The 27,705-nt window shown below is 44.6% G+C and overlaps 1 protein-coding gene across 2 annotated transcripts in view; it reads left to right on the top strand.

Annotated features, from left to right (window-relative positions):
- Nucleotides 1-23,954, top strand: part of LOC115095013 — a 121,941-nt gene extending 97,987 nt beyond the window's left edge. The window contains exons 4-5 of one of the 2 annotated variants that reach the window (XM_029608166.1): nucleotides 16,560-16,773; nucleotides 22,230-23,954. In XM_029608166.1, coding sequence (XP_029464026.1) covers nucleotides 16,560-16,773; nucleotides 22,230-22,408 — 393 coding nt within the window. In that variant the 3' untranslated portion in view covers nucleotides 22,409-23,954. The remainder of the gene's footprint in view (nucleotides 1-16,559; nucleotides 16,774-22,229) is intronic. The other variant, XM_029608167.1, reaches the window with a different exon arrangement.
- The last annotated feature ends 3,751 nt before the right edge of the window (nucleotides 23,955-27,705 follow it).

The following is a 27,705-nucleotide window of genomic DNA, read 5'->3' as shown; positions in this document are numbered from 1 at the left end:
TTTTACAGGATATAGCCTGGGAGAAATCATTTTTAAAAATGGTGCCAAGAATGGGAAAACAGCTTTTGAATTAGCCTCGAGTTTGGTTTTCAAAGCAGTTATGGACAATGGAACAAACTGCATTAAGCTGCCGTAGAATGCATTTAACATTAGTTTGAAAGTTAGTATTCAGTAGTGGACATGTATTAAGACGTATTCTGGGTCTCATTGGTAGCTGTGCAACAGTCTTGGTCAGCCTGAGCCAGTTCTGGGGTTTGTTTGTAGTTAGGGATCTTTATGGGTTAAAAAAACCATATGTTAATGAAACTTTTCAAGTGCTAAGTTAGTTTAGGTGCAAAAACCTTCTGCATATGTGGATTTTTTCATTATTCTGGGCTTTCTAATGTACATGAGTGTTGCTAAGCTAGTGACCCGCCTCTTGAACGACCAGGAGGTTGGTGCCATACCACATTTGCCAGTGCTATTTTTTAACTAAGAGAGTCTTGCACCCCTCCCACACACAGGTACTATTAATATGTGTTCTGTGTGTAGATGTGTCCATTCTTTTATATAGATGCCCTGGCTGTCTACAACCATTGGAGCAGATTTTCAAAAGCCTACACACGCCGGGCCTATTTTAGAAAGGCCCGGCGACGCACATAAAGCCCCGGGATGCACATACGTCCCCAGGCTTCGAAAAAGGGGCAGGGAGGGGGCGTGATGGTCCTGGGGGTGGGGATGGGGATGGGCGGGGTCAGAGACTCCCAGCACAGCGGCCATGTGCCGTTGTGCTGGGGGTTCACCTCCGCCCGTATACTCACTAACACCAGGAGAAGAGAACACATAACCCCGATCCTGTTGTGCCTACATTGGCTGCCCATCCACTTCAGAATAATCTACAAGGCCATTCTCACCATCTTCCAAAACATCCATCAACTAGCCCCAATTGATCTTCAAATCCCCCTCCGATTACACAACTCAACAAGACCGACAAGAGATGCTTACAAAGGATCACTTCAAGTACCTCCAGCCAAAACTACAAGACACATTACACTAAGAGATCGGGCCTTCTCCACAGCTGGTCCCACCCTATGGAACTCCATCCCCCCAGATCTTAGAATGGAACCCTGCATCTCAACCTTCAAGAAAAGACTCAAGACCTGGCTGTTCACACAGGCCTTTCCTAACTCCAACATTATTTAATTCCCAACAATTAACACTCATCGCCAGCAATATCATCAATAGCCACCTCTTACAATGTTATTATATGTAATTATCTTATATTCATTTTCCTTCTTATTCCAAGTTCTATATTTCCTTGTTACATGTAACTGCCTTTTCTGCACTAATGTTCAAGTTGTTTTATTATATTCTGCACTCCTGTTTCTTGTGAACCAGCATGATGGGACTATCGTCTTGAATGTTAGTATATAAAAAACTTAAATAAAGAAATAAAGAAATGCCAGGCTGAGGCAGACCAATGGTGCATCAAGCCCAGCACCCAGTCTCTAACATTGGCCAATCCAGATCACTCGGTGGAAGCCGGCAGATCCTAATAGGAAAATCCATTCCCTACTGCTCGCGCCCACATTCATGACGTGGAAACAGTCAAGTCTGTCTGGCTAATACTTTTTTATGGACCTGGCCTGCAGAAATTGCCCAGATCTGGTTTAAGAGCAGCTTGATCACGTTCTCTGCGGACAAATTCCACAGCCCGACTGTCTGCTGGCTGGAAAAAAATACCTTTTTTAAAATGTGATTTAACGTTATTTTGTTACTTTCATGGAATTTCCTGTAGTCCTAGCAGTGCTTGATAAATTAAAAGAAATACATTCCCTATTAACCTGTCCTGTGCCACTCATGAAATTGTAAAGCTCGGAAAAGCCTTTCCTCGGAAGGGAGCCCATCCAGCCCCTTTACTAGTTTTATTTTCCTTCCCTGCTCTTTTTCTAGCACTGTGATATCTTTCTTGAGATGCAGCAGCCAGAACTACAATCAGTGCTCAACAGGAAAGAAAATGAGGAAATGTTAACAAGTGTTCCCATTTTGTTTAATTCTTCTCATTAAAAAAAAAAAAAAAAAAATATATATATATATATATATATATATATATATATATATATATATATATATATATATAAGGCTGCCACTGCCAGAAACAAAATATATATTAAAAAAAAATCCCTTCCAGCCCTCTCCTAATGCCTCTGCCCCTAAACCCTTCCCCCTAACCTGAAATCTCTTTGTCGCTTCATGGCTTGAGGTTTTCCTTGTTCACGCCTGCCCCACTGACGACTCAATTTCAAAGGCTGCTGGAAGATCGAGGCCGCAGTGGCCCACCATAGAGTAAGGCCGGCAGCCACTGCAGCTATTCCTTTAAGAAGGATCGGAATTCTTCAGTGCACGCAACGAGTCTGGAAAATACAGTCAGGCTGGGGACTTTCCTGCAAAATACAATTCAGCTCTAGTCCAAAGTATAATGTACAGGGGTTTATTCAAAGCTATTTAAACAGGGCAAACCTTTCTGCAGGGATAATTCAGTTCGGGCCAGTTAATCAAGGTCTGTGTACTTGGCACAGTTAGACAAATGTCATAATTCTTTAAGAAGACTTTACAGTGCTCTTCTAGTTACAGAAACAGATCGACCAGTATGAGCTCTCAGGGCCACTGCCACAACTCAGCTTGGCCCCCGCAGTGTTCCCAGCACTGCCCTTTAAACTGCCAAAGACCAATCCAGACCCTCAGGGGTGGATACGTGTGTAACCCTTGGGCTGCTCGTACCTGGATAGTGGTACCAGAGGCCGTATCTCCAATCACAGTTTTCAGGTGCTAAACTTCTCATAATACTAAAATATCTCAAACTGCAAGGTTCCCTGAGTGAGGGGAAAGACAACTGTCAAGGTCCTTCGCCTTGCAAGCACTTAATTCCCAGGTCACAGTTCTTGTATACAGCAGTGATAAGCACTAACATCACTTTGCAGCAAAAAAAAAACAAAAACCCCACACTGGAAGCTGACTTTGATTTCCAACAATGCTTTTACTAATATAGGGTGAAATGATACAAATATATTGACAGCGGTTCAGTTCACATTTTGATGGTACAAGTTCTTTAAATAAATGTGTGACTTCTCACAGTCTTGCTTAAATTTAAGATGTTAAAGCCAATGGGGTAGGTCTTTAAAAAATACGCGATCGCGTACTTTTGTTTGCGCACCAGGTGCGAACAAAAGTACGCTGGATTTTATAAGATACGCACGTAGCCGCGCGTATCTTATAAAATCCGGGGTCGGCGCGTGCAAGGGGGTGCACATTTGTGCAACCTGCGCGCGCCGAGCCCAGCGCGTGCTGCCTGTTCCCTCCGAGGCCGCTCCGATTTCGGAGAGGCCTTGGAGGGAACTTTCCTTCGCCCTCCCCCCACCCCCCCCCCCCCCCGGCCCTATCTAAACCCCCCTACCTTTGTCGGCAAAGTTACGCCTGCTTTCAGCAGGCGTAACTTTGCACGCACCGGCCGGCAGCCCCGCTCCGTCCTCCGGTCCCGGGGGCTGGTCCGGAGGCCTCGACCACGCCCCCGGGCCGGCACCACGCCCCCGGGCCCGCCCCCTAAATGCTGCGGCATGCCCCCGAAACACCGCGTCATTTCGGGAACGCCCCAGACACGCCCCCTCCCGCCCCTTTTCGAAAGCCCTGGGCTTACACGCATCCCGGGGCTTTACGCGCACCGGCGGCCTATGCAAAATAGGCGCGCCGGCGCACGAGGGCCCTGCGCGTGTAAATCCTTCTGGATTTACGTGCGCAGGGCTTTTAAAATCCGCCCCAATGGATTTAGTCTTTTTCTGATGTTTCTCCCATCCCATTGGCAAAGGGCAAGTTAGAGCTTCGCTCCCAATGTTGGTGAAGTATTAAAGGTGAAATCCATTTTACACAGTTATTTATCCTACCTCTCCATGTAGTTTTCTCCTCTGAAATCCTTAAGTTTCCTCACAGTACTTGAATGGCACTAAATATATTTATGTATTTTTTATTTTATTTAAGGGGACGGTAGTCCGCATGATCCAAAGTACCTAAAAGACATACATAATTAAACCATTAAAACAAAAAGAAATAGAAAAAAAACAACTCAATTAAAAAAAAACATACATATAAAAACATACTTTGTAAAACAGGAAACAACATAACAAAAACAAGAGTGCTCATTGTTTATGATGTCTTTGTGTTAATTTCCAGTGCAAAATATAGAGCCTTTAGTTATTTTCTAAAGTTGGAGAAATTCCTCTTCTCCCTTCTGATATCAGAATGAAACTCCTATTACTCCTCCAAATTTCCAGTAGCTATTCATGGGCCCTATAGAGGGGTCCATCCTAACTCTTTCTCCTCTCTTTCCTTCTTCTCTTTGGATGGTTGTAAGTCATCCCTCCTCTGGATACTGAAGATCCGCAGGTTTCTTCTCAGGGAAGCCACCTCTCCCTTGGCGTTAAGGTAGCAAAGAAATAACTGAGTCCCTAGCTAATGCGTACTGAGCTCTCAAATAAATCATCATTAAAATATAAAGAGGTCTATATTCAGACACAGTGTGGATAGCAAAGTTAGCCTGATAAACTTGTCAGGCTAACTTCTGAGGCATATTCAACAGGGCACAATATTGAATATAGCCATCTATCTTGGACCTGTTTCACTAAGGCATTTCTCCCATTCTGTGTCTATGGGAAAAAGCCTTGATGAGTTAGGCCCTTAATTAGATAGCCAGCTAACTTTAGGATAGCTCTTTGACTCAACTAGACTTAGGGGCGGATTTTCAAAGGCCCGCACGCGTAAATCCTTCTGGATTTACGCGCGCAGGGACCTCGCGCGCCTATTTTGCATAGGCCGCCAGTGCGCGTAAAGCCCCGGGACGCGCGTAAGTCCCGGGGCTTTTGTAAGGGGGCGTGTCGGGGGCGTGTCGGGGGCGGGGCCTACTGATGCGGCGTTTTGGGGGCGGGCCCGGGGGCGTGGTGCCAGCCCGGGGGCGAGGCCTCCGGACCAGCCCCTGGGACCGGAGGACGGAGTGGGGCTGCCGGCTGACGCGCGCAAAGTTACGCCTGCTTCCAGCAGGCGTAACTTTGCCGACAAAGGTAAGGGGGGGGTTAGATAGGGCCGGGGGGGTGGGTAAGGGAGGGGAAGGTGCGGGGAGGGTGAAGGAAAATTCCCTCCGAGGCCGCTCCAAAATCGGAGCGGCCTTGGAGGGAACGGAGGCAGGCTGCGCGGCTCGGCGCGCGCAGGCTGCCGACCTTGCGCGCGCCGACCCCAGATTTTATAAGATACGCGCGGCTACGCGCGTATCTTATAAAATCAAGCGTACTTTTGTTCGCGCCTGCTGCGCGAACAAAAGTACGTGCTCGCGCAACTTTTTAAAATCTGCCCCTTAGCCAGCTAAGTTTTCTGGTTAACTCTGAAAATTGGAGTTAGCTGGTTAACTTAATTCCTCCCAGTTACGCCCCTAACTTATCCGGCTAAATTCTAGCCTCCTACCTTATTAGCCAGCTAGAATTTAGACGATAAAAGCTGAATTTAGCTGGGTAAGCCATTTAGATGGATAACTATTATGTTAAATAATCACAAAAATCAGAAACAACCACCGCTCAGAATAATCAACAATAAAGACAAACAGAGAGGGAAAAGGATCAAAGTCCAAATCTCATGAAACAATCCTTTAAATCTTTTAAATCGCAAATGACAATATCATAAAAAACAGCTCCCAGATGTTTTAATCTGCAGCCTCTCGCCACGTAATGGGCCACAAGCTGTATTCAGCCTTTAGAGCAATATGAAATTTCAATCATTTATTGTCATTTGCAAAAAGATATCTCCTCATATAATTTTTATTCCCAATATAAACAATGATTTTTATGAATCAGAAATCTCCCAATTTTTAAGCATCAAATAATTCTGAAAAAATAGTTGTGGGTGTGATTTTATTTTGTTTTTGTTTTTAATTTATAGGATTGGAGAATATTTGCCTATATGAAGTTATAATAAAACCCCCTGAAGAAGACTGATGTACAGTTGAAACATGAATCATGTTGGGAATGTTGAGAATTGTGGTGGATAAGCTATTTTTGCTGGTTTAAACCTTTCAACTATTTGGGCTAAGTATTCTATTTTTAACTAGGTTTTAGCTCCAGATAGCATTTGATTTTCCTAAAGCTTCTATTTCAGAATTTCTCTGGCTCCACCAACTACCACACCTGTGCAACATTTTTTTTTTTGCACAGGTCTTTGTTTGATCACCCCTAGGCCCTTACCTCATAGAGATAGGGCTAGAAGGGACCACGAGGAGCTGTTCAGTTCATTCCCCCTACCTCCAGGTGGCTTCCACTGCAACCAGGGCATCCCAAATCAATCCTCAAAGCATGGATCTGATTTTGTATTGCTGCTAATATCCCAATTTAATACTGAGCAGGGATGTGATCTAAACTATGTTTGTAATGATTTTTTAGGGGATGGGGGTGCAGTATAGGACCCAGAGAAATCACCTTTACTATATATCTGCTCAGTTCTTGCTTTGGCCAGCAGTTAACTGATCAGCATAAGAAAGGGGGCTTTTAACAAATGGACCTGGTGCTCCAGCTTTAAGCAAACAAACCAGAAGAGCTGAGGCCCTTAATCTTCCTGTGCAGAACACTGCCTGCTCGACTGATACATTCAAATGGTCACATTTCAAGGTTCTTTTGTTTCTCACCCTTCCAGACTGCCACATTAATATTTGGTTCTTATTTTTAGAAATACTTTGAGTAACCTGAACTAAGTGCAGCTTCGAAGCAAGAAATTTGCTTAGCACTTCTGTGCATGTGTTGTACTGTATGTACATTCAAGTTAACAAAAAGGGCTTTAAAAAGGAAATGTGAGATTCTGTTGGCCGGTTTCTCATAGGATGCAACACTCAGTAACTTTTCAAATGTGGCTCTTCCAAAGTTCAGTACAGTCCCTTGTATATTAAATGGAAAATACATTTTCAGAATGTTTCATACACATTCGTTATTTACATTGCATGGATTCTTCTTGTGTCTTTGTCGCATAGTAGATGTGTTTTTCCCAAGCACGCATAAGGGAAGGCTTTTTTCTTTGCTACATCAAGGTCCTCCCCTATACAAGTCTCCCCAGGGAGTCAGCAAGCCAGCAGGTGCTGCATGGTCGGCGCTTGGCATGTGTTCTTGCCATTAAGGTAGCCCCATTTGATCATGTCTGGTTCAGTCTTTGATCTGCCAGTTTCTGGGCGCAGGCGCTTCAGGCATTGACTTATTAAGCAGTCTGTGCCCGTGCCTGCAAGTAGGACCTCCTAGGGTGCCAGGATTATTTTAGTGTAGGGATGTGCTACAACTTGTAATCAACAGGGAATTTGCAATATCTGTCTCCTTTTGTGCTGTTTCCTATCTAAAATAGCACAAAATATCATCACAAGAACAAAACGTCTTTTTATTTCTGAATTTTAGCTCATGCTGAAAGACATGAAAAAAAAGGTAAATGTAATGAAAAACCACAGTTTGTCCCATGTGCACCCCTAATGTAATGTGACTGACTCTGCATAATCTTTCATTCCACAGCGCCTTGCCAGCTGTCATTTAGTGTAAATGAACACAACTTATAGCAGCAGAGCAACTCTCAAGCTATGAATCAACATCAAAACATGGATTGCAGAACACTTACAAGCGAGTCATGGGAAAGAGAGCATTTCAAGAGTAAAAGCTGTAGTTTATTGAATAAAACCTGGGCCAAACTGGAATCTATACTTGTGCCACTGTGTGCAGAGCATAAGGGGAGGCAGTAAAGTTTGGTTAATGGAGCACTTCATGCAGGAAGATCACATTCAAATGCAAGTGTGCACCTTAGCTCTGTGCATCCTTAGAGAAAAATACAAAGCATACGAAGGGAGGATAGAGTCCTTCATGCACTAAGCCAATCCTTGTTCCTTTTTTGGTAAAACAACTCCAGCAACTCCCAGACAAGCTCCGCAGGGCAATTAGAGGACAGCTCTGAAGTTATGGAAGAGAGGACTTTTTATGATGGTTTTTCCTTCTAAGGCAGAGAACAGTGCGGTATTTTAGGGCTCTGAACCTCCAGGGAGGGTCTCAAGCTGCACGGTACTTTTTTGCTTTTGCAAGATTTTTAAGCCAATGAGCAGTTTTTGTTCTTTCCGATTTCCAGAAAACAGTGCAGACTTCCTTGCCTATGTTGTGCTGATTGCCTCTTCTCCCCCCTTGTTCTAAAGGGAGCTGCAGGAAAGGTACAGCATGTTACACACTGTGGTGAGTCATCCTCACCGTTTGCCCTTGGCTACTAACCTGCTAGTTCAAGAAGCCGTTCCTGTGGTTACTAAGTTACCAGGAGAGACGGAGCCCACGTGTTTTTTGCTTAGTGAAATCTGGGAAGAGAAAATATGAAAAAAAAAAATAAAAGAATGCTGCAGCCCATTACATAGAAAAGACAAACAGCCTTGCTTATCTGAGTGCTCTGCATTAACTGGCTTCTGCGGTGCGGAAGATAAAAATAGCCAGGATGACCTGAAGAATACAGTCTGCTTTGGAATGGATTATTCCTGTCATCTAAACAGCACCGGTCTTTTATTTTTGTACAATGTAGAAGTGGCATTCCAAAACTAAAAGGTTAACTAGAATGAGAAACAGAGCCAGCTGAATCTGGATGCATAATTGTTGTTGCTTCTCAGGTGTTTTTTTGGTTTTTTTTTACTTTGCATCTAGAATTTCAAATAGGAGTGGAAGGCATGGGCCACTATGGATGCATTTCAAATCATCTTTGATTTGATTCATTTCAACAAATTCTTAGTTGCTACATGCACCAGATTTTAAAACAAATTAACATATTTATTTTTCATTTTTTTATATACCGATGTTCCTGTATAGTATACATATCGCACCGGTTTACAGAGAACTGAACTGTCGCCACAGGGGCGGATACATTGGAACAAGGTTGAAACTGAAACTTACAGAGAACCAGTGGAATGCAATTCAAAAGATGATTAGCAAAATAAAGTACAATTCAAAACATATACAAATTCAAAACATATTTACAGTGGGATTGGTGGACCAGCGTCTGTAAAGCTCGATTCATCAGCTCTTAGCTCTCAGGGAACTCTTGGCTAAATAGCCAAGTCTTTAGCTTCTTTTTGAATACCAAAAGGCAGGGTTCTTGGCGGAGGTCCGCAGGGAGCGAGTTCCAAAGTGAGGGACCAGCTGTGGAAAGGGCGCGTTTCCTAAGTGAGGTTTCGGCCGGCTGGGTTTGTAGCATGTCCTTGTACGCTCTTCTGATGGGTCTCTTGGTGATGTGCTGCTGAAGTTGGAAGGTTAGGTTGAGGGGGGAGATGTTGTGTAAGGCCTTATGGATCATCATGAGGGCTTTGAAGAGTATCCTGAATTTAATTGGCAGCCAGTGAAGGTTCTGGAGGATAGGGGTGATGTGTTCCCTTTTATTGGTGTTTGTGAGGATCCTGGCCGTCACGTTCTGGACCATCTGAAGTGGTTTGATTGTGCATATAGATATATATTGTGTATATATTGTATTGTGTATATATTGTATTGTGCATATATATATATATCTTGTACATTGTCACGGCTCACCGTCCTTGGGGCCTCGGGTATCGCCCTTCCACCTTCCGTCCCAGCGAACGAGGCCTCGAGAGTTGGACGACTCACGCAAATCCCTGGGTCCGTGCTTCCGCTGGCCCTGGTTTGGCGGGGCTCCGAGGCTCCCTTCAAGCAGGATTGGGGGTAGGTGAACCCCTTCCCCAATCCCCAAAGACAACACAGAGAGCTCGCTAGTTCCTTTCAAGCACTTTATAACATAACACAAACCTGTACATGAGGCTTCCTCCCATCCCCTTCCAGCCCTCCGGTTTTCTTACCAGCAGGCCTCTTAGGGAGTAACCATTTGTTTCTTATGCCCGGCGCTTATTACCAGATCTAACATAACAGGCCCCTCTAGAGCCCTCCTCCCTGGCCTTCCCTTTAGCCTCAGGAGTGTACTTCCCCTCCCCCAACTTACTCAGTATCCATATACGAACTGGAGGACTCTTCTCCCCCTGAACCTACCTCCATCTCTTCCTCCTCTGACTCCCAAGAGTTGGGCTTTTGTGGCCATTCCCACCAAGTGGGCACACCCTCTTCCTCCACTTCCATGAACTCATCAGTGTCTAGCTCATCATGGTCTATGTCTAACACCTGTTCACCTTCAGGCTCTCCTCCCAAGTCAGGTGGTGTTTCAGGAAACCTGGGATTCGTAGTTCTTCTCATCTTTCCCTGCGCCCCCTGCTGTCTGGGTTTGGTACTCGCGTTGCTTTTAAGGTGGCTTGGCAGCTCCTGCCTGCGGCCGGGCTGCACCACATCACAACATATATATATATAAAACAGATGAAGACAAATATAAAAAGGCTTTTAAACGAAGCAAGCAATGTATCTATGTTTATGCTGGTATTTTGCTTGACAGGAGTATAATAATGCTAGCAACTCTTTCTAATAACAGGTGGTAGCCATAAATGGACAAGAAAACCACCTCACAATGCTTCATCCCCTCTTATGCCCAATGTCCTCTAGATGCAAACTCATAATCCCACTCCTCAGGACACTTCTCCAACGGTTATCAATGTGTGCACTTTATTTTTTATTTTGGGCAGGGGAGATGCGGTTATATCCTTGATTTATTTTCCAACCATCTAGATAGAATTGGGTGGATTGCAAATATAATATAGAATACATAATATAGCTTTGGTCAAGGTAAAAATAACATAAAATACAAAATATAACAGAACAGAGAACAAAACTAAACTAAAAAATAACAAACATATATTCAAAATCATGAAATGTCTTAAGGATCTGAATAAGCATACATTAAAAGACAATAGGTAATAGGGAGGATGCGATGGAAACATTAAAAATATCTGAACATAAGAGGATGCTGGGCTTGATAGACCCTTGGTCTGACCCAGTATGGCAATTTGTTTCCAACAGAGGCCAAATCAGGCCACAAGAACCTGGCAATTACCCAAACACTAAGAAGATCCCATGCTACTAATGCCAGTGATAGCAGAGGCCATTCCCTAAATCAATTTGATTAATAGCAGGTAACGGACTTCTCCTCCAAGAACTTATCCAAACCTTTTTTAAACTCAGCTACACTAACTGCACTAACCACATCCCCTGGCAACAAATTCCAGAGCTTAAGTGTGCATTGAAAAATAATTTTCTCCAATTACTTTTATATGTGCTACATGCTAACTTATATAGTGCCCCCCTAGTCCTTCTATTATCCAAAAGAGTGAATAACCGATTCACATTTACCAGTTCTAGACCTCTCATGATTTTAAAGACCTCTATCATATCCCCCCTCAGCCATCTCTTCTCCAAGCTGAACAGCCCTAACCTCTTCAGCCTTTCCTCATAGGGGAGCTGTTCCATCCCCTTTATCATTTTGGTTGCCCTTCTCTGTACCTTCTCTAGTGCAACTATATCTTTTTTGAGATGCGGCAACCAGAATTGTACACAGTATTCAAGGTGCGGTCTCACCATGGAGCGATACAAAGGCATTATGACATTTTCTGTTTTATTCATCATTCCCTTCCTAATGTAATTATGCACAAGAAGTACATATTTTTCAACAAAAAGAAAGTTTCAGAACTAGGGATAAAGGAGTAAAATAAGAAAATGTTTTTCACAGAAACGGTGGTGGATAAATAGAGCAACTGCCTGAGAAGATGGTGACATCCAAACAGTAACAGGATTAAAGAAAGCCTGGGATATTAGATATAAGGATGCAGCATTGTCAACTGGATTCAGATTCACGTGACAGGGTTGATTCAGTCCTGGGGTTTCCCCATTGATTGCAGGGATTTGTAATCTTACTTTTCTCATGGAATGCAAGAGGGAAGTCAGAACTACAGGTCCCTGCATACACTGGGGTAAATCCAGGGCTGGATCATCATTGTTGGGAGAATCTGAAGCAGGTTGGCAACCCCGCAAGGATATGAGACTAAGGGCTGGGTAGGCACTGTGGTACCGCTATCATTTTCTACATTTCTATGTTTTATCAGTTCTGCTCCATGTGGTCCTGCTGTGGGTTTATTTATTTTATTTTATTTATTTATTTTATTTTATATACCGGCAGCCGTTTGCACATTGTGCCGGTTTACAGATAACTTACAACCAAGGATATATAGGCAAAGCCTTTACAAGGAACATTTTGTAACATAAACTCAGTAACATAGCAAGAAACAAGATAAATAAATAGGGGAGGGATGAATATGGGTAGACGAGACAAGGGAGGGGGCGGGGGGAGGGTGAGAAGGATACATAGGGAAAAGATATGTACAGGGGTTTGAGGAAAAAGTGATAAGCACATAGATTATATACAAAGTAGTATAAGCGCAGAGGAGCAGTGATTGAGGGAGAGAGGCGTTTGTGCTAACTATCATTTTAGGATTGTAGTTCTTTGGGGGGGGTGGGTGCAGGGTGTGGGTCCTGGGGGGGGGGGTGGTGTTGGTGAGGGTGGGTAGTTGGATTAGGGTTTTAGGAATGGATGATGATGATTGTGATTGTGATTGGGGGAATGCTTGGAGGAAGAGCCAGGTTTTGAGTTTCTTTTTGAAGGTGGGTGTGGAGGTTTCGGTGCGTAGGTCAAGGGGCATGGAGTTCCAAAGGGAAGGGCCTGCTAGGGAGAGGGCCCTTTTGGTGGTGGAAATGAGTCTTGTGGATTTTATGGAAGGGGGAATAAGGGTTCCACGGAGCGAGGACCGGGTGGGTCTGGTGGAGGTACGTGGGAGGAAGGGAGGGTTTGGCCAGTTGTAATGTTCATTGGTAATACTTTTGTGAATTAGGGTAAGGGTCTTGTAAATAATTCGTGAGTGAATGGGGAGCCAGTGGAGATTAATGAGGGTGGGAGTAATGTGGTCTTTCTTATTGGCATTAGTGAGGATGCGTGCAGTGGCATTTTGAAGGAGTTGTAGAGGTTTGATGTGGGAAGCAGGGTGACCAAGTAGGAGTGCGTTACAGTAATCAATCTTTGAGAAAATTATAGATTGAAGTACTGTGCGGAAATCAGAGAAGTAGAGAAGGGGTTTGAGTTTTTTGAGGGTTTGTAGTTTGAAGTAGCAGCTGCTAAGGATAGATTTGATATATGGTTTGAAGGTAAGTTGGTTATCAAGTATAACCCCCAGGTTTCTTGTGTCAGAGAGAAAGTTAGGGGGGTGGAGGGTGGAGGGAAAGGGTATGGGTATGGATGCATGTTTGGGGGAGATAAGGAGGAGTTCAGTTTTTTGCGGATTAAGGGCTAGGTGCATGTCGGAGAGGAGTTGGTTTATGGAAGCGAGGATGGTGTTCCATTTTTGGATAGCAGTGAGTGCAGAATTTGTGAAAGGTATAAGGATTTGCACATCATCGGCGTAGATGAAGTGTGTAATACCAAGGTTGGAGAGGAAGTTTGTCAGGGGGAGCATATAAATGTTAAATAGGGTGGAGGAAATTTCTAGAAATTACATTTTTGTAAAGTACATAGTTTAGAAAGGAGTCAGGCAATGAAACCAAATCTACTATGCACAGGAGTGAAAGAGCAGCTACTCTTCAAAGATGTATTAAAAAACAAGTAGATGGAACAATATAGGCCAGTAACAGGGTAGAGACTCACATCAGAACAGAGCAAAAAAAAGCCTATGGAATGCACACTGTGGGGCTTCCCCTCCCCCATTCTCTTATCCTCCCACCCTGCTAAATTTAGGGATCAGGTGATTGCCCCACAGCACGTTTTGCCCATGATTCTACTTGCACTATATTGTACTTGCCAGTTTCATTTTCTTAGAAGCTGCGGGGAATTAAATTATTGGGCAAAAGATGCTCCTGTTTCATAATTCTGCTGGCAAACTGACTTGTCAGAATTTCTGCACTGTTTTTCTTTTGTCTTGTCTTTTTTTCCCTAAATTAAATCTGGCCCTAATAGGTACAATTTCAAATAGCCCCTTAGAGAGCAAATACAAGCATAAGCTACGCCAGTTTTCAAAGTATGTATGTACGCGCATACATCCTCTCTTAAAAATTATTCCACTGAAACTACTCACACACAGCTACAACTGCTAAATGCAAACGCACACACACCCTTCTCCAACCCTATTCCCAGGAATGCCTCCTCTCACTTTGGGTGAATGTATGCTCACACAGGATGTATGCATGTAAGTTTATTTGCGTATCAGGCAGGAAATTCTGTAAAAGGCCATTTCTGCAAGTAAAATACTGTTTAACCTGCAGAATTACTTTTGAAAATTACCCTCCTAAGGCAGGAACATCATTAGCCATGGGTACATGGGGCCTGTACCTTCATGCTTTTCCTCGCTGCCTTGAGTCTCCTTCAGCAGCTGTCAGGCTGTAAAGAAAAGGAGAAGCCCGTCGGGCCACCACGGTTCCCATACTACGGAGGCCAAAGTCAAGGCTTCACTGACCGCCGCAGAAATGTGGGACTGTGTGTGTCAAGATGTGTTGTGCGCCCTGTCCGCACCCAACTCCCGCACAGGCCTGCTTACCTCGCTAACTCCTTTGCAGGTCACAGGTCGGCCACCCCAGCGGCAGCAGCGAGCTCCTCCAGGCCTCGGCATGCCGCGGCGGCGGTCGCCGGGCCTTCTACTGCGCACCAGGCCTCACACCGGAGTTCCACGTCCTCAGTGGCGTTGGCCATGCTCCTATGCGTGCGCGGACCACCCAGCCTCTTGTAGGGCCAGGGGCAGGTCCTAGCTCCACGGCTCGCCCTGATTGAACGTACGATATAAGGAAGTTCCTGCCTGCACATCCAGTCTTGTTCCAGCCTTGTTCCAGCATCCTACTATTCTAGCCTTGTTCCAGCGTCCTCCTGTTCTAGCGTCCTTCTGTTCCAGTGTCTGTCTGTCTCCCCAGGTAGTACCTCTGGACTGACTCTCTGGTACTGACCTCTGCCTGTTCCTTGACCATTCTGCTCGCTGCCTGGATCTTGACCTCTGCCTGCCTTGTGACTCCTCGGACTGATCCTCAGAACTGACCCCGGCTGCCATTGACCACATCTCTGATTCTGGTCTGTCCCTTGCCTTGTCATCGCCTAGGCTGTGCTGGCCTTCCTTGGTTCTCCAGGCCTACAGTCTAAGGGCCGACTGCGCTCTCTTGCTGTTCATGGGCATGCCTCTCTGCAGTTGGATATGTTTTTCTTCCATAAAACCTGTCTGCTGACTAAATATAGTAATCTAACATCAGAAAGAAGAACTAAAACAAGTGTACAGTCACTAATAAAACTTCTGTTTATCGTGAATGTACGGGAAAGTTTAACAGGTTTGTCAAGACTAGGGTTGGACATAGTTGCATATAGGGATGTGAATCGTGTGCCCGATCGTCTTAACGATCGAAATCGTCTGGCAGGAGAAGAAAATCGTGTTTGGTACGATTTTTTAGTTAAAAAATTGGTTTTTCCGGGGTTAATCGGGTTAGTGCGCACTAACCCGATTAACGATTTTTTAACGATAAATTGTTAGAATTCCTATTGTATCGTGTTCTTTAACGATTTAAGACAATTTTAAAATTATCGGACGATAATTTTAATCGTTGAAAAACGATTCACATCCCTAGCATCTAACGCAGCTCTGCTGCATTTGTGTGCTGTTAGCACTGCACTTACAGAACGATCAGCCCCATAGTATCTGTGGTTGCGGGTCAACCATTGAGCATTAATTCCAGATTTGGCAGCAATCTCCAAAGCAATTAGAAACGGGGATACGGTAAAAAGATGTCTTTGCCAGAATCCTCTACCCCAAGGTCATGAACTCCAGGAGTGCCCAGACTAGTCCAGTGTTCCTGTTTCTTATTAACGCTGTTTCTACCTTCATAACTAACTTGGATTGCACTTCTTCTCCAAAGAATTTTGCTAACTTCCATGCCCCAAGGTTTCCTGCAATACTTGTGAGCGGCCCTAGTGACATAACCTTCAATTCAATATATCTCATCTCTGTTTTCTTCTCTTAGATTAGAAGCCCTTTCTATGCCTAATTTTGTTTCTTCGTGTTTGCCTCTGTTTTCATGTCCTCCTGTATTCCTTTCACACTGTTGGCACTTTATTATGAACAATACGTTGTAATAACACAAAATGCTAATTAGTTAAAATTTAATTTATTCTTTTTTTATTAAACATATGAAAAAAAGAATGTTTTCATGTACCTTCCATATCATCTGTTCAAGAATTTGAAGGCTATTGGCTGCTGACACTGATACATGGTTGTAACTGACTATCCAAGTCCAGAATCTGAGAAAGGTTAGAACCAGTAGTGTGAGCAGCAGTGATTATGTTACTAATCTCTTCTTAAGGGACTTTTACCAGCTGGGCATCACTAACTGAGACATTCTTGGTCATCATGAATTTACAAGAGGCTCTCAAGAACTATATGGGAGCCACTCAAGCAGATTACTCATGTGCAGATAGGAGGAGAAAGCCATGGATAATCCACACGCAGAATTTGTAAAGGTAGCTCAGACATTCCACATTTTTGCAGAGTTATTTTATCACCAGAGGCCAACTTTAAAAGCCATTTGTTATTTCAGATAATGAAGAACATATTTCACCAGTCCTTCAATGCCTACAAGACTGACATAGAGCCAAGAATGAATGACCTGACCCGCCATCACCTGCAGTGTAGTAGGAGGCTCTTTGAGATCATGCTTTCTCACAGGAAGGTGACTGCTGCCTTCATTGAGGGAGACAACGTGGTTGTGACAATAGAAGGAGAGGCAGCTAGAATGCTCAACTTTGACACCGGTAAGTTGTAATGTAATTTCAATGTATTCATGCATTAATATGGACCAAGCCCACACCCAGCGCATTTCAAGAGGCCTAACACCAGGTACAAAAAATGACAATATAATTCATCATACACAATAATATAAATCCCTGCTAAGCTTGACCCACCTTCCACTCTAGTGATCTGGACCAGACTGTTTTACAAGCTAAAACACAATCAAAATTATTTTATTTCATCTGGGTTCGGAAGGGAGTGTAAATGTCATCCCCTTCCTACCTCTCCACTCACCTGGCAGCTAAAGTATAGAACAATGACCCTACTGGGCAGATCCTTCTTCCCCTTTCCTCCCCTCCACCCCAAAAAATTGGAACTTATCTATAAGCTTTTATTATAATAACCAGGAAACATTATTGGACCTTCCATCATTGGAAATGCCAACTGATTAATGAGGAACTAACCCTGATGGTGAGAGTCTAACTTTAAAGTTTTATTAAGGCAGTAAGCTGAAAACTGTTAAGGCCTTCAATGGCTGTTTTAGTTTCAGACTGAGGATCCATGCATCATTTTAATGATGTAATTTTATAGGCAAAACTGTAAAAAATAGCATATGAAAACTGGAAGATACCTTTTAAAGTCCAGAAGCAAAGCAAGCTTAATTATTGTTAAAAGTCATTTTCAGAGCATTTCTGTCTGCTCCCCATACAGAATGCCACTTCGGCACCAGCTCTAGAACAGTATAGGAAAGGGGCGTAGCAAATTTATAATCTCAAAAAGAGAAAAAAAAACCTCTCCCCTGTTGCCCGGCACATGCACACATATGACAACGTCACTTGCAGGCTGTACAGCACAGGGGAAGAGCACACTTCCTGGAATTATTATAGTATGCTGCCTACATGCGGTTTACGCAAGGAATATACTTTAAACTGATCTCCAAATCAGCCCAAATTGCTTTCCTCAATGGAGCATATTTAGAAAAGAATGGAGCTGAAATGGAAGAGAGGAAGCCAAACCAACCCATTCCCAATACATGTTTGGGTCCTAATACAGTGGATTCTGGTAGCGGCCCCTGGTAAGTTCCCGTTATTGGCTGATGCTGGTATTTTCTGCTGAAGGAAACCACAGTATAAGTGAAAAGCTGCACGTTACTTTTCTTCCTGCATTAGCAGGGTGTATATTGCATGCAGTTTATATAATTTAAGGTGCAACCATCCAAAAGAGTTAAGTATAGACAAAGCATGCTTTCATCCAAAAATATGACCACATAAAAATCGCCTGTATTTTCTTTCTATTAATGATAATGATCTCCAGCTGATATGATTTTCCCAGTCCTACCCGATTCAGCAGCTGCGCATCTGGCATGGCCCGAACTAGCCTCAGCTTCCAATGAAGACTTTGATTCTTGAAATGCTTTCATTCCTCCCTTTCCTCATGGGCATTCATTTCTGGGATAAGGCCTGGGAGATAATGAGTTATCTGTGGCCGATAAGAACATTGGAGATTAAAAACAAAAGAAACAAACAAACACCAAAAGCATTTAATTTTAGATGGGACCTTTCTGCTTCCTGCCTCCTGTTTGCTATGGTTTAGAGACAGGGTAGATGGTTTGAGATCCTCTTATGAAGATAAGAATATTCTTGATTAGTTTCCCTTTGGTAGCCTTTATGCACCAGTTTGCAGTTCACTAAAAGATTGGAAGAGACTGCTTATTTCCAATTTGGGACTCTTTAGAATATTCTACATCATAGGTTTCTTTTTCATAATGGCAGCATATTACACCCATAGAAACAAAGTTCAGCAAATACATTGTAGGTGATACCTTTGGGGCTAGCTTTCGAGAGTCATGTTTCATTCATGAGTATACTGTATTGATCTGGTGAAAGAAGCAGAGGTCTTTAAAGGTGTGCATAAAAAAAAAACCCAACAACTTTCTGCGGGCAACGTCCTGCCCAGTCCTCTGCATATGGCACCATAATCTTAAATCCAGCCCTGTCCACACACACACACACACCTCTTAACATGCTATTTTTTACAGTTTTGCCTATAAAACCACATCATTAAAATTATTTAATTTTTACCATTTCAATCCTCATTTTAGTGCATATTATAATGATAGAAACATTCTGGGTTTTTGTTGTGCCGGATTACATGGCAAATGAAAACCAAAATAAATGTTATTTCCCTATCATTTCAAAATGATAGCACATCCTTATAGATCTTGTAAGCTAGTCATCAATGTTTTTGGTATTATATAAACGATATCTCCTACAACTTATTCAAAGAACTCTGTTTCTATGTAGCCAAGAGGACTAATATGGCAACGATGCTGCTTTACTGAACATGCAGTGAAAAAATTGCTCGAATGTGGGTGTTTGACACCGAGATCATTGCTACAGTGGCTTGCAGAGCAAGAAATGTTCTGCAGTCCTGCTTTGAAACTGTAAATGTGACTGTACCTCCTGCAGGAAATCCTGAATACATCTATGGGTTCAATATTCATGACTTGTGAGCTGAACTTTACTGGTCATGGACAAGATTTTTTTGTCCTCCTTGTATCTGACGAAAAATCATTGAGTTTCCTGTTTGCTTGTTTAACCTTCCTGTTTTGGCAACGGTCATTGTGTCCCCAGGGGGATGGGATAGCAGAGCTTTAAACCTCCATACTGTGCAGGTTCTCATTCTCAGCCACCGAGACAGTGATTTTTATTATCTTTATCCCCTTACATTTCTTCTGTACCCTTTCCTTTTCCTCATCTCCATGAGGAAGACTATTAGAGGCGAGTGTGCCCAAGATCCATGCTTCCAGGCCTGGACTGGAGCAGTGGGAGCACAGGCAACTGCCTGTGGCAGCTTCTGCCGCCATGCGTTGACCCAGGCCCTATTGCTGCTGCTGGGCCTGGAAAGATTTACCCACCCTATAGCAGGGAAGGCCAGCATGGGACTGGCAAGCCCTCGCATGCTGAGGGGGGCCCTGCAGTACTCTGCCTCCTCCTTCTCCTTCCTATTATCATGCGGGGGGGGGGGGGGGAGACATTGCAGGGACTGTCAGCACAGAAGGGCTTACCAGCCCCCGAGTTTGTTTCCTGCTATACGGCTAGCATCCCTATACAGTTCCAGAGGTGAGGGGAGGATATGGGTAGGAGCCATGGTGAGGTGTGGTCTCCTCACCTTTGGTGACTTTTTTTTTTTTTTTTTGGGGGGGGGGGGTTACAAACCCGCTCCCTTCCTCTCCCTCTCTGATTATTGAAGTTTGAGATTTTGAAGCATGTTTGATTGATTAGGATCTCATCAACTGCAGATGCTCTTCTGCTCTTACACGGCTCGATCCAGTAAGGCCGCGGTAAAAACAGTGAGGTAGTGTCAGGCGCACCCTTCCTCCCCGCACGCACAGTTCTCTTCACTAACTCCTCGATACTCTCCTCTAATCGCATGCAAATGCATGCCGCGGCTGTGAAGCGTTAGGGAAGGGTTATGCCCGCGCAACCCATTTTACTGTATAGGCGCTGTAACAGCGCCTATACAGTAACCTGGGTGCGCTGGTACCTGTCATTTCAAATGACATTTGGAATGACAGGCACCAGGAAGTGTAAAAAAGTTTAAAAAGTGTAAAAAACAAAAAACCTGTGTGTTATATAAAAAAATTAAACAATTTTAAATACCTGTCGGAGGGCCGTGGGTCCAGGCGGCCGGTGGGCGGCGGGCAGCCATCAGCGGCATCCGGTAGTCCCTTCTCCCTTCCTCCCTCCCTCCCCTGCCTGGATGAGCGCCAAAATCGCACGGCGGGTCGGCAGCGGGGGGGGGGCGGCAGCAGGATCCGGGAGCGGCGGGTAGGCAGCAGCGGGGTCCGGGGGGGCAGGGGCAGCGGCAGCGGGGGGGGGGGGGGCAGCAGCAGGGGGGCGGCAGCAGGATCCGGGAGCGGCGGGTAGGCAGCAGCGGGGTCCGGGGGTGGCAGCGAGATCCGGGGAGCCAGCAGCGGCAGCATGTTCGATCGCGCAGGCAGGTAGGTGGCAAAGTAAAGATGGCCGCCAGCACGGGAAAATCGTGCAATTGGCCGCTGAAGACGTGACGTCACACCCCGTGACGCCAAACGTCGTGACGTCACGTCTTCAGCGGCCAATTGCACGATTTTCCCGTGCAGGCGGCCATCTTTACTTTGCCACCTACCTGCCTGCGCGATCGAACATGCTGCCGCTGCTGGCTCCCCGGATCTCGCTGCCACCCCCGGACCCCGCTGCTGCCTACCCGCCGCTCCCGGATCCTGCTGCCGCCCCCCCGCTGCCGCCCCCCCCCCCCCCCGCTGCCACTGCCCCGGACCCCCCGGACCCCGCTGCTGCCTACCCGCCGCTCCGGATCCTGCTGCCGCCCCCCCCCCGCTGCGACCCGCCCGTGCGATTTTGGCGCTCATCCAGGCAGGGGAGGGAGGGAGGAAGGGAGAAGGGACTACCGGATGCCGCTGATGGCTGCCCGCCGCCCACCGGCCGCCTGGACCCACGGCCCTCCGACAGGTATTTAAAATTGTTTTATTTTTTTATATAACACACAGGTTTTTTGTTTTTTACACTTTTTACACTTACCATAGCAGGCCCGAGCCTTGCTACTTTTTCGTTTGTTTTTTTTTGCCCTGGTCCCGTCCGGTCTCCTGCAGCCCCGTCCGGTCCGGACGGGGCTGCAGGAGACCGGACGGGACCAGGGCGGGGTAAGCAATGTTTTTACCCTACACTACACTACACTAACTCCTACTAGGGGGGAGGCGGTAAACTAGCAGGTTAAGGCCGCGGCAGAACAGCGGGTTACGGAGGAGATAATATCAGCGCCCGTTACAGTATCGCAGGGGATAGCTAATTCCTTCATTATACAGCTTTTTCGTTCATTTACATGCCGGGTGCGGAAAGGGTTATGCGTCTGTTTTCAGAAGCGATACGGACGCGTGAAACTGGACACTGTATCGCCGAACTGCCTTGCGCGCCCGAATTGTGCGCTACGAGCACGTTACAGACGGGCAATCCTCGAGCGGACGATACTGGATCGAGCTGACAGTGAGGAATTATTCTGTTCTGACTTGAGGATGGGACCATTAGCTCCCGGAGGCTAGTCGAGAAATGTATTATTTAGTCCAATAAAAAGTTATTGCTTTATTTTTTTGGGTTTCTGTTTCTTAACCTTTATTTCTGTCAGCAAGACATGGGCAGTGTAAAAAAAAAAGTTGTTCCACTTCTGCTCCCAATGTTTTTCCCATTGAAATACTTTCACTAATCAAAAAAAATCCTCTCCTTCATCCCCAGCCAGTGAGTATAAAACAGGTCACAAGTTATTGCTTAAGGACTTGACTGCCCATTTGGCTTATTCCAGCCTGTTCCTCTGGCAAATCTCTTTTGAAAACAAAGGTCTAAGCATTGTCTGGTACCCTGCTGTTCATATAGCGATGTGAGAGGCTGGCGGCTAACACGGTGCCTTGTATGCTCTTGTTTTCTTGCAGGCTGTGGAGTTAACTTTGGTCTCAGAGGCTTGGAATCCTCCGAAGAATTTATTTACAGGATTGCCACCGCAGTAGATCAGAATGATATCTTTGAAGCGCTGTCTGCCAAAATACGGCACTCAAAACAAGTTGCAGAGGACTTTAGGCAGAACGGAATCTTTGCTACAGTGTTTGAATGAACTCGCCCAAAGAAACACTGAGAGCCCTGGAGGAAATGTGCACTTGAACTCTATGTGGGCATAAAATTAAAATGTCCAACTGCTGTGGATGCAGGAAATGGGAAATGGAATATAAGGGACCCAATTGTCAAGGGTTTTCCCTTAGGGGCACAAATTGGGAAGAGTCCTCTTGATAACTGGGCCCGCAGAGCTTAGGAAAGGGCATTGTTATCGGTAAAGGAAAGTCAGATCACGAGCATCCCGGTCTGTTCCTTGATGCTGGTTCGGAAATGAGTGTGAGCACATATGCCTACAGTCAATGGAAAGACCTGGAGAGTGGAATCTACTTTTTGACAGTTGATTTGCAAGCCAGGTGTCTCCAAATTTCAACTTATCACCACCTTATTTGTACTTGATTTGACTGATTCAGGGAGGATATACCATCCTACAAACTGTGCCAGTTCTCAGGAAACTGAGCTCTAGGTCCTCCTAATGACTTTCTCCATTTAATTAATTTCCACAGTTCTGTCAAAGAGCGATGTAAGTCAACATTGTAACTCAATGGCTCTCAGCCAAGGCCAGCGAACAGGACATTCATAATGAACATTCATGGATTGTATTCACACATGGGGAAGGTAATTTTCAGTGTCCCCCCCCCCCCCCCCCCCCCCAAGGGATTGCAGACCTGTGGGCATCTGCAAGTTTATTTTCAAAGTAAAAACTTCCTGTGGAATTTCCCTTTGAAATTTTCTTCCTCAGTGGGGGTCCATAGTAACAAAAACTATCCCAGAGTTTGCAGGTGCAAGCTGCATGTACTTTGCTGGGACAGTCATTTTTACAGGGGATTTCCTGTGGGTAAATACCCATGAATAATCCCTTTAAATACCTATGGTTAAGAAAAAGGCTAAATGGCATTAGTTACCCTGAACACCAGACTAGCTGGTGGCCCTTGGGGACTGGAGTTGAGAACGCCTGTTTTAATGACAGCTACAATGAATGTAATGACAAAGATGTGCATACTGCTGAACCAAAGGAAGGGATCTCTACCTATTTTGTGTCCATGGGAAAAATGCTTAGTGCATGTGCCCTATAAGTGCAAAGTCAAATAGCAAATCTTCTTATTCAGATTCATCACAGATATCTTTAAATCCAGACTGGCTGGAGTGCCTGCAGGCCAGGGTTGGAGATATTGATTCAGTAAGAGTTTTTTTTACCCAATTTACATTTGTAGCAAAATTCCTTACTGAAAGAGAGTTCATAATTTTATAAAAAATGTTAAAAAAAAAGCAGTTTTGAAAACCAAATGGAATTTTATTGAAAGTGGTGTCAGTAGATTTACAAAGTAGATAAGGTTTTTGAGATTTTCAAGGGTATGAGTTTTACTTTTCTATAAAAATATTTTTTTTGCTTGTATATCTCGGTCTTCATCGTGTTCAGAGTGCCCCTTTTCAAATGTTGAGCTATTAAAGGGTTATAATCATGCTGTACCATAGCTCACTAGCAGCTTACATTCCAATTGGAGGTGGTCAGCAACTTGTAGATGAATGATAAGATCTAAAAAAAAAAATATCCCAAACTAAGGGGGTTATTTTCTAAAGCTTTATCGCATGCGTTAGGGCCCTAATGCACATGATAAGGCCATATCGCATGCGATATAATGCAAATTAGGGGGAGGGGAGGAGTCGGGGAGGGGTGGAGTCGGCAGTGGCTTTGCTGCCGGCGATAATGTTACTAACATTACTACCATTATTGTCGGAAGTAGCGCGCTGAATAGCACCACCTTTCACGGTGGTGCTATTCGGTGCGAAAGCCGGCAGCCGGCACACTGCCGTGGTGCGAAGGCTGTGGGCTTTCGCAGGTTCACCCCCCGTTTTTCCAGGATTCATCATTCTGCGAAGAATGATGAATCCAGGCCTAAGTTTATTACATATGAAATTATGACAGCAGCTGGAAAGGTAAGGACTATAAGCAAGGAAAGACACAAGCTAGAGCAGGAGTGCCTCCTTCTGGTTGCTTCTCGGCACAGTGGCAGGGACTTGCTCCCAGGTGCTTCTCCCAGGTGAGTGGGGCCACATACGTTTTTTAAAGTTAATCTATACTGTGGGGATAAAGGACGCCAAACTCCATTGCATGCATGCACACACACTCACACACACACACACTTTCTCTGTACCTCTCTCCCACACACACTTCCTCTGTGTCTCTTTTACACACAGACATGCTTCCTCCATCTCTCTCTCACACACACATGCTTTACCTCTGTCTCTCTCACACATTAACACCCACACACATACACATCCTCTGTCTCTCTGTCTCACATGCACATATGCAGACAAAAACTGGTGGAAACCACAAGCCACATTCTGTATGCAGTGCAACAATGGAAAAGCAGTTCCTCAAAACAATACAATCAAGAAATATAAATCAATCAGAATAGTAAAACCATACTAAATAATATACATTTCAAAACATCTGATGAATAGAATAATATTCAATAATTAGAAGATCCTATACAACATTTTTTAAATTTCCTAAACATCGATAAAATATTTCAAAACAGCAGACATCAAATTACACCCAGTAATTAAAACTAATAAGGATTTTAAAAATCCCTTACTCTGCATACCTGTCACTCTGAGATTGTTGTGAACTGGGGGTGCACACACACACACACAAACAAAATATGCTCCCTCTGACTCTCATACACATACACGCTTAGTGAAAGACAGAGGGAGCTTGTATGTCTGTGTGAAAGAGACAGACACACGTTTCCTCCGTCTCTCTCTCACACATACAAGCTTCCTCTTTATCTCTCACACACGATTCCTCTCGCCCCCGCACACACACTCACATATGCTTTCTCTCTCTCATCCCCACCCCCACACACAGGCACACTCTCGTGAGAGGCTTCTCATGAGAGGCTTCTCATGCGAGGCTTCTAGGAAAAGTAAAAAGTCATGGGATAGGTGGCAATGTCCTTTCGTGGATTGCAAACTGGCTAAAAGACAGGAAACAGAGAGTAGGATTAAATGGGCAATTTTCTCAGTGGAAGGGTGTGGACAGTGGAGTGCCTCAGGGATCTGTATTGGGACCCTTACTGTTCAATATATTTATAAATGATCTGGAAAGAAATACGACGAGTGAGATAATCAAATTTGCAGATGACACAAAATTGTGCAGAGTAGTTAAATCACAAGCAGATTGTGATAAATTGCAGGAAGACCTTGTGAGACTGGAAAATTGGGCATCCAAATGGCAGATGAAATTTAATGTGGATAAGTGCAAGGTGATGCATATAGGGAAAAATAACCCATGCTATAATTACACGATGTTGGGTTCCATATTAGGTGCTACAACCCAAGAAAGAGATCTAGGTGTCATAGTGGATAACACATTGAAATCATCGGTTCAGTGTGCTGCGGCAGTCAAAAAAGCAAACAGAATGTTGGGAATTATTAGAAAAGGAATGATGAATAAAACGGAAAATGTCATAATGCCTCTGTATCGCTCCATGGTGAGACCGCACCTTGAATACTGTGTACAATTCTGGTTGCCGCATCTCAAAAAAGATATAATTGCGATGGAGAAGGTACAGAGAAGGGCTACCAAAATGATAAGGGGGAATGGAACAACTCCCCTATGAAGAAAGACTAAAGAGGTTAGGACTTTTCAGCTTGGAGAAGAGACGACTGAGGGGGGATATGATAGAGGTGTTTAAAATCATGAGAGGTCTAGAACGGGTAGATGTGAATCGGTTATTTACTCTTTCGGATAGTAGAAGGACTAGGGGACACTCCATGAAGTTAGCATGGGGCACATTTAAAACTAATCGGAGAAAGTTCTTTTTTACTCCACGCACAATTAAACTCTGGAATTTGTTGCCAGAGAATGTGGTTCGTGCAGTTAGTATAGCTGTGTTTAAAAAAGGATTGGATAAGTTCTTGGAGGAGAAGTCCATTACCTGCTATTAAGTTCACTTAGAGAATAGCCACTGCCATTAGCAATGGTTACATGGAATAGACTTAGTTTTTGGGTACTTGCCAGGTTCTCATGGCCTGGATTGGCCACTGTTGGAAACAGGATGCTGGGCTTGATGGACCCTTGGTCTGACCCAGTATGGCATTTTCTTATGTTCTTATGTTCTCTCACACACACACCATCATACACACACATACAGACACCCATAACACACACAAAGCAAGTTTGCTTACCGTAAATGGTGTTTTCCGTAGATAACAGGATGAATTAGCCATGCTGTCTGGGGACCTTCTTCCAGGACAGCTGGGCAGAGCTTGACCAAGCTGTCAGAGCTTTGCTCTGTGTGCAGCTGCGCATCCTTTCCCGTGCGGTGCCATTTTCTCCTCAGTCTATTCCAAAATGTGTCTGCGAAGTGTGAAGTAGAGACTGTCCGGGGAGGTGGGCAGGTCAACATGGATAATTCACCCTGCTATCTATAGAAAACACCGTTTACGGTAAGCAAACTTGCTTTTTTCCACAGATAAGCAGGCTGAATTAGCCAAGATGTTTGGGAGTCCCCAGGTGAAGGCTGTAAGCGCAGTAAGTTGGGTCCTTGCCGGAACATGGTGCAGTTCCCAAAGATGAATGAAACAACAGTGCTCAACCTGGTCCAGAGCCGCGGACAGTCTTCTTAATTTGTTCCTGACTGGAGAATGGATTTGCCCATCACAGCATCTGCAGCTACTTGCTGGTTGAGACAGTAATGAGAAGTAAAAGTGTGGAGCGAGGACCGTGGCTTAGCATATGTCTATGATTGGAACCTCGCTTAGATGGGCTACTGATGCTGCCATTGCTCTTACTTGGTGGGCTTTGGCAAACTGGTCAGATTCTGTGATCTTTTACTGTAACAGTACTGAATGCACTGCAAAATCCGAGTCGAGAGAGTTCTCTTGGAGACTGGCAGATCCGGGTCATTCGGGCGGAAGGAAATGAATAGCTGTGAGGCTCTAGCTTCGGAGTGCATTCTACGTTTATAGTAGGCTAAGGCTTGCTTGCAGTCCAGCATGTGGAGCCACATGCTGGACTGCAAGCAAGCTGGACTGTGCGGCTTCGGGAAGAAGGTTAGCAGGGTGATAGTTTCAGTTTTCCACATAAACCAAACTATCATGGGCAAGAATGAAGGGTGTGTAACTTGCTGACCCTTCTTGCAGAGGTCCGGGTGACCAAGAACAGAACCTTCCAAGAAAGATATCTCATGTGAGTAGTCTCTAGAGGTTCGAAGAGTGGAAGTGTCAGCTGCTCCATGGTGAGACTGCACCTTGAATACTGTGTGCAATTCTTATCACCGCATCTCAAAAAGG

This window comes from Rhinatrema bivittatum, chromosome 7, assembly GCF_901001135.1.
Source record: "Rhinatrema bivittatum chromosome 7, aRhiBiv1.1, whole genome shotgun sequence".
Classification (NCBI taxonomy): domain Eukaryota; kingdom Metazoa; phylum Chordata; class Amphibia; order Gymnophiona; family Rhinatrematidae; genus Rhinatrema; species Rhinatrema bivittatum.
Note: the sequence above shows the minus strand (reverse complement) of the source record. Positions and strands in the feature narration are given on the sequence as shown.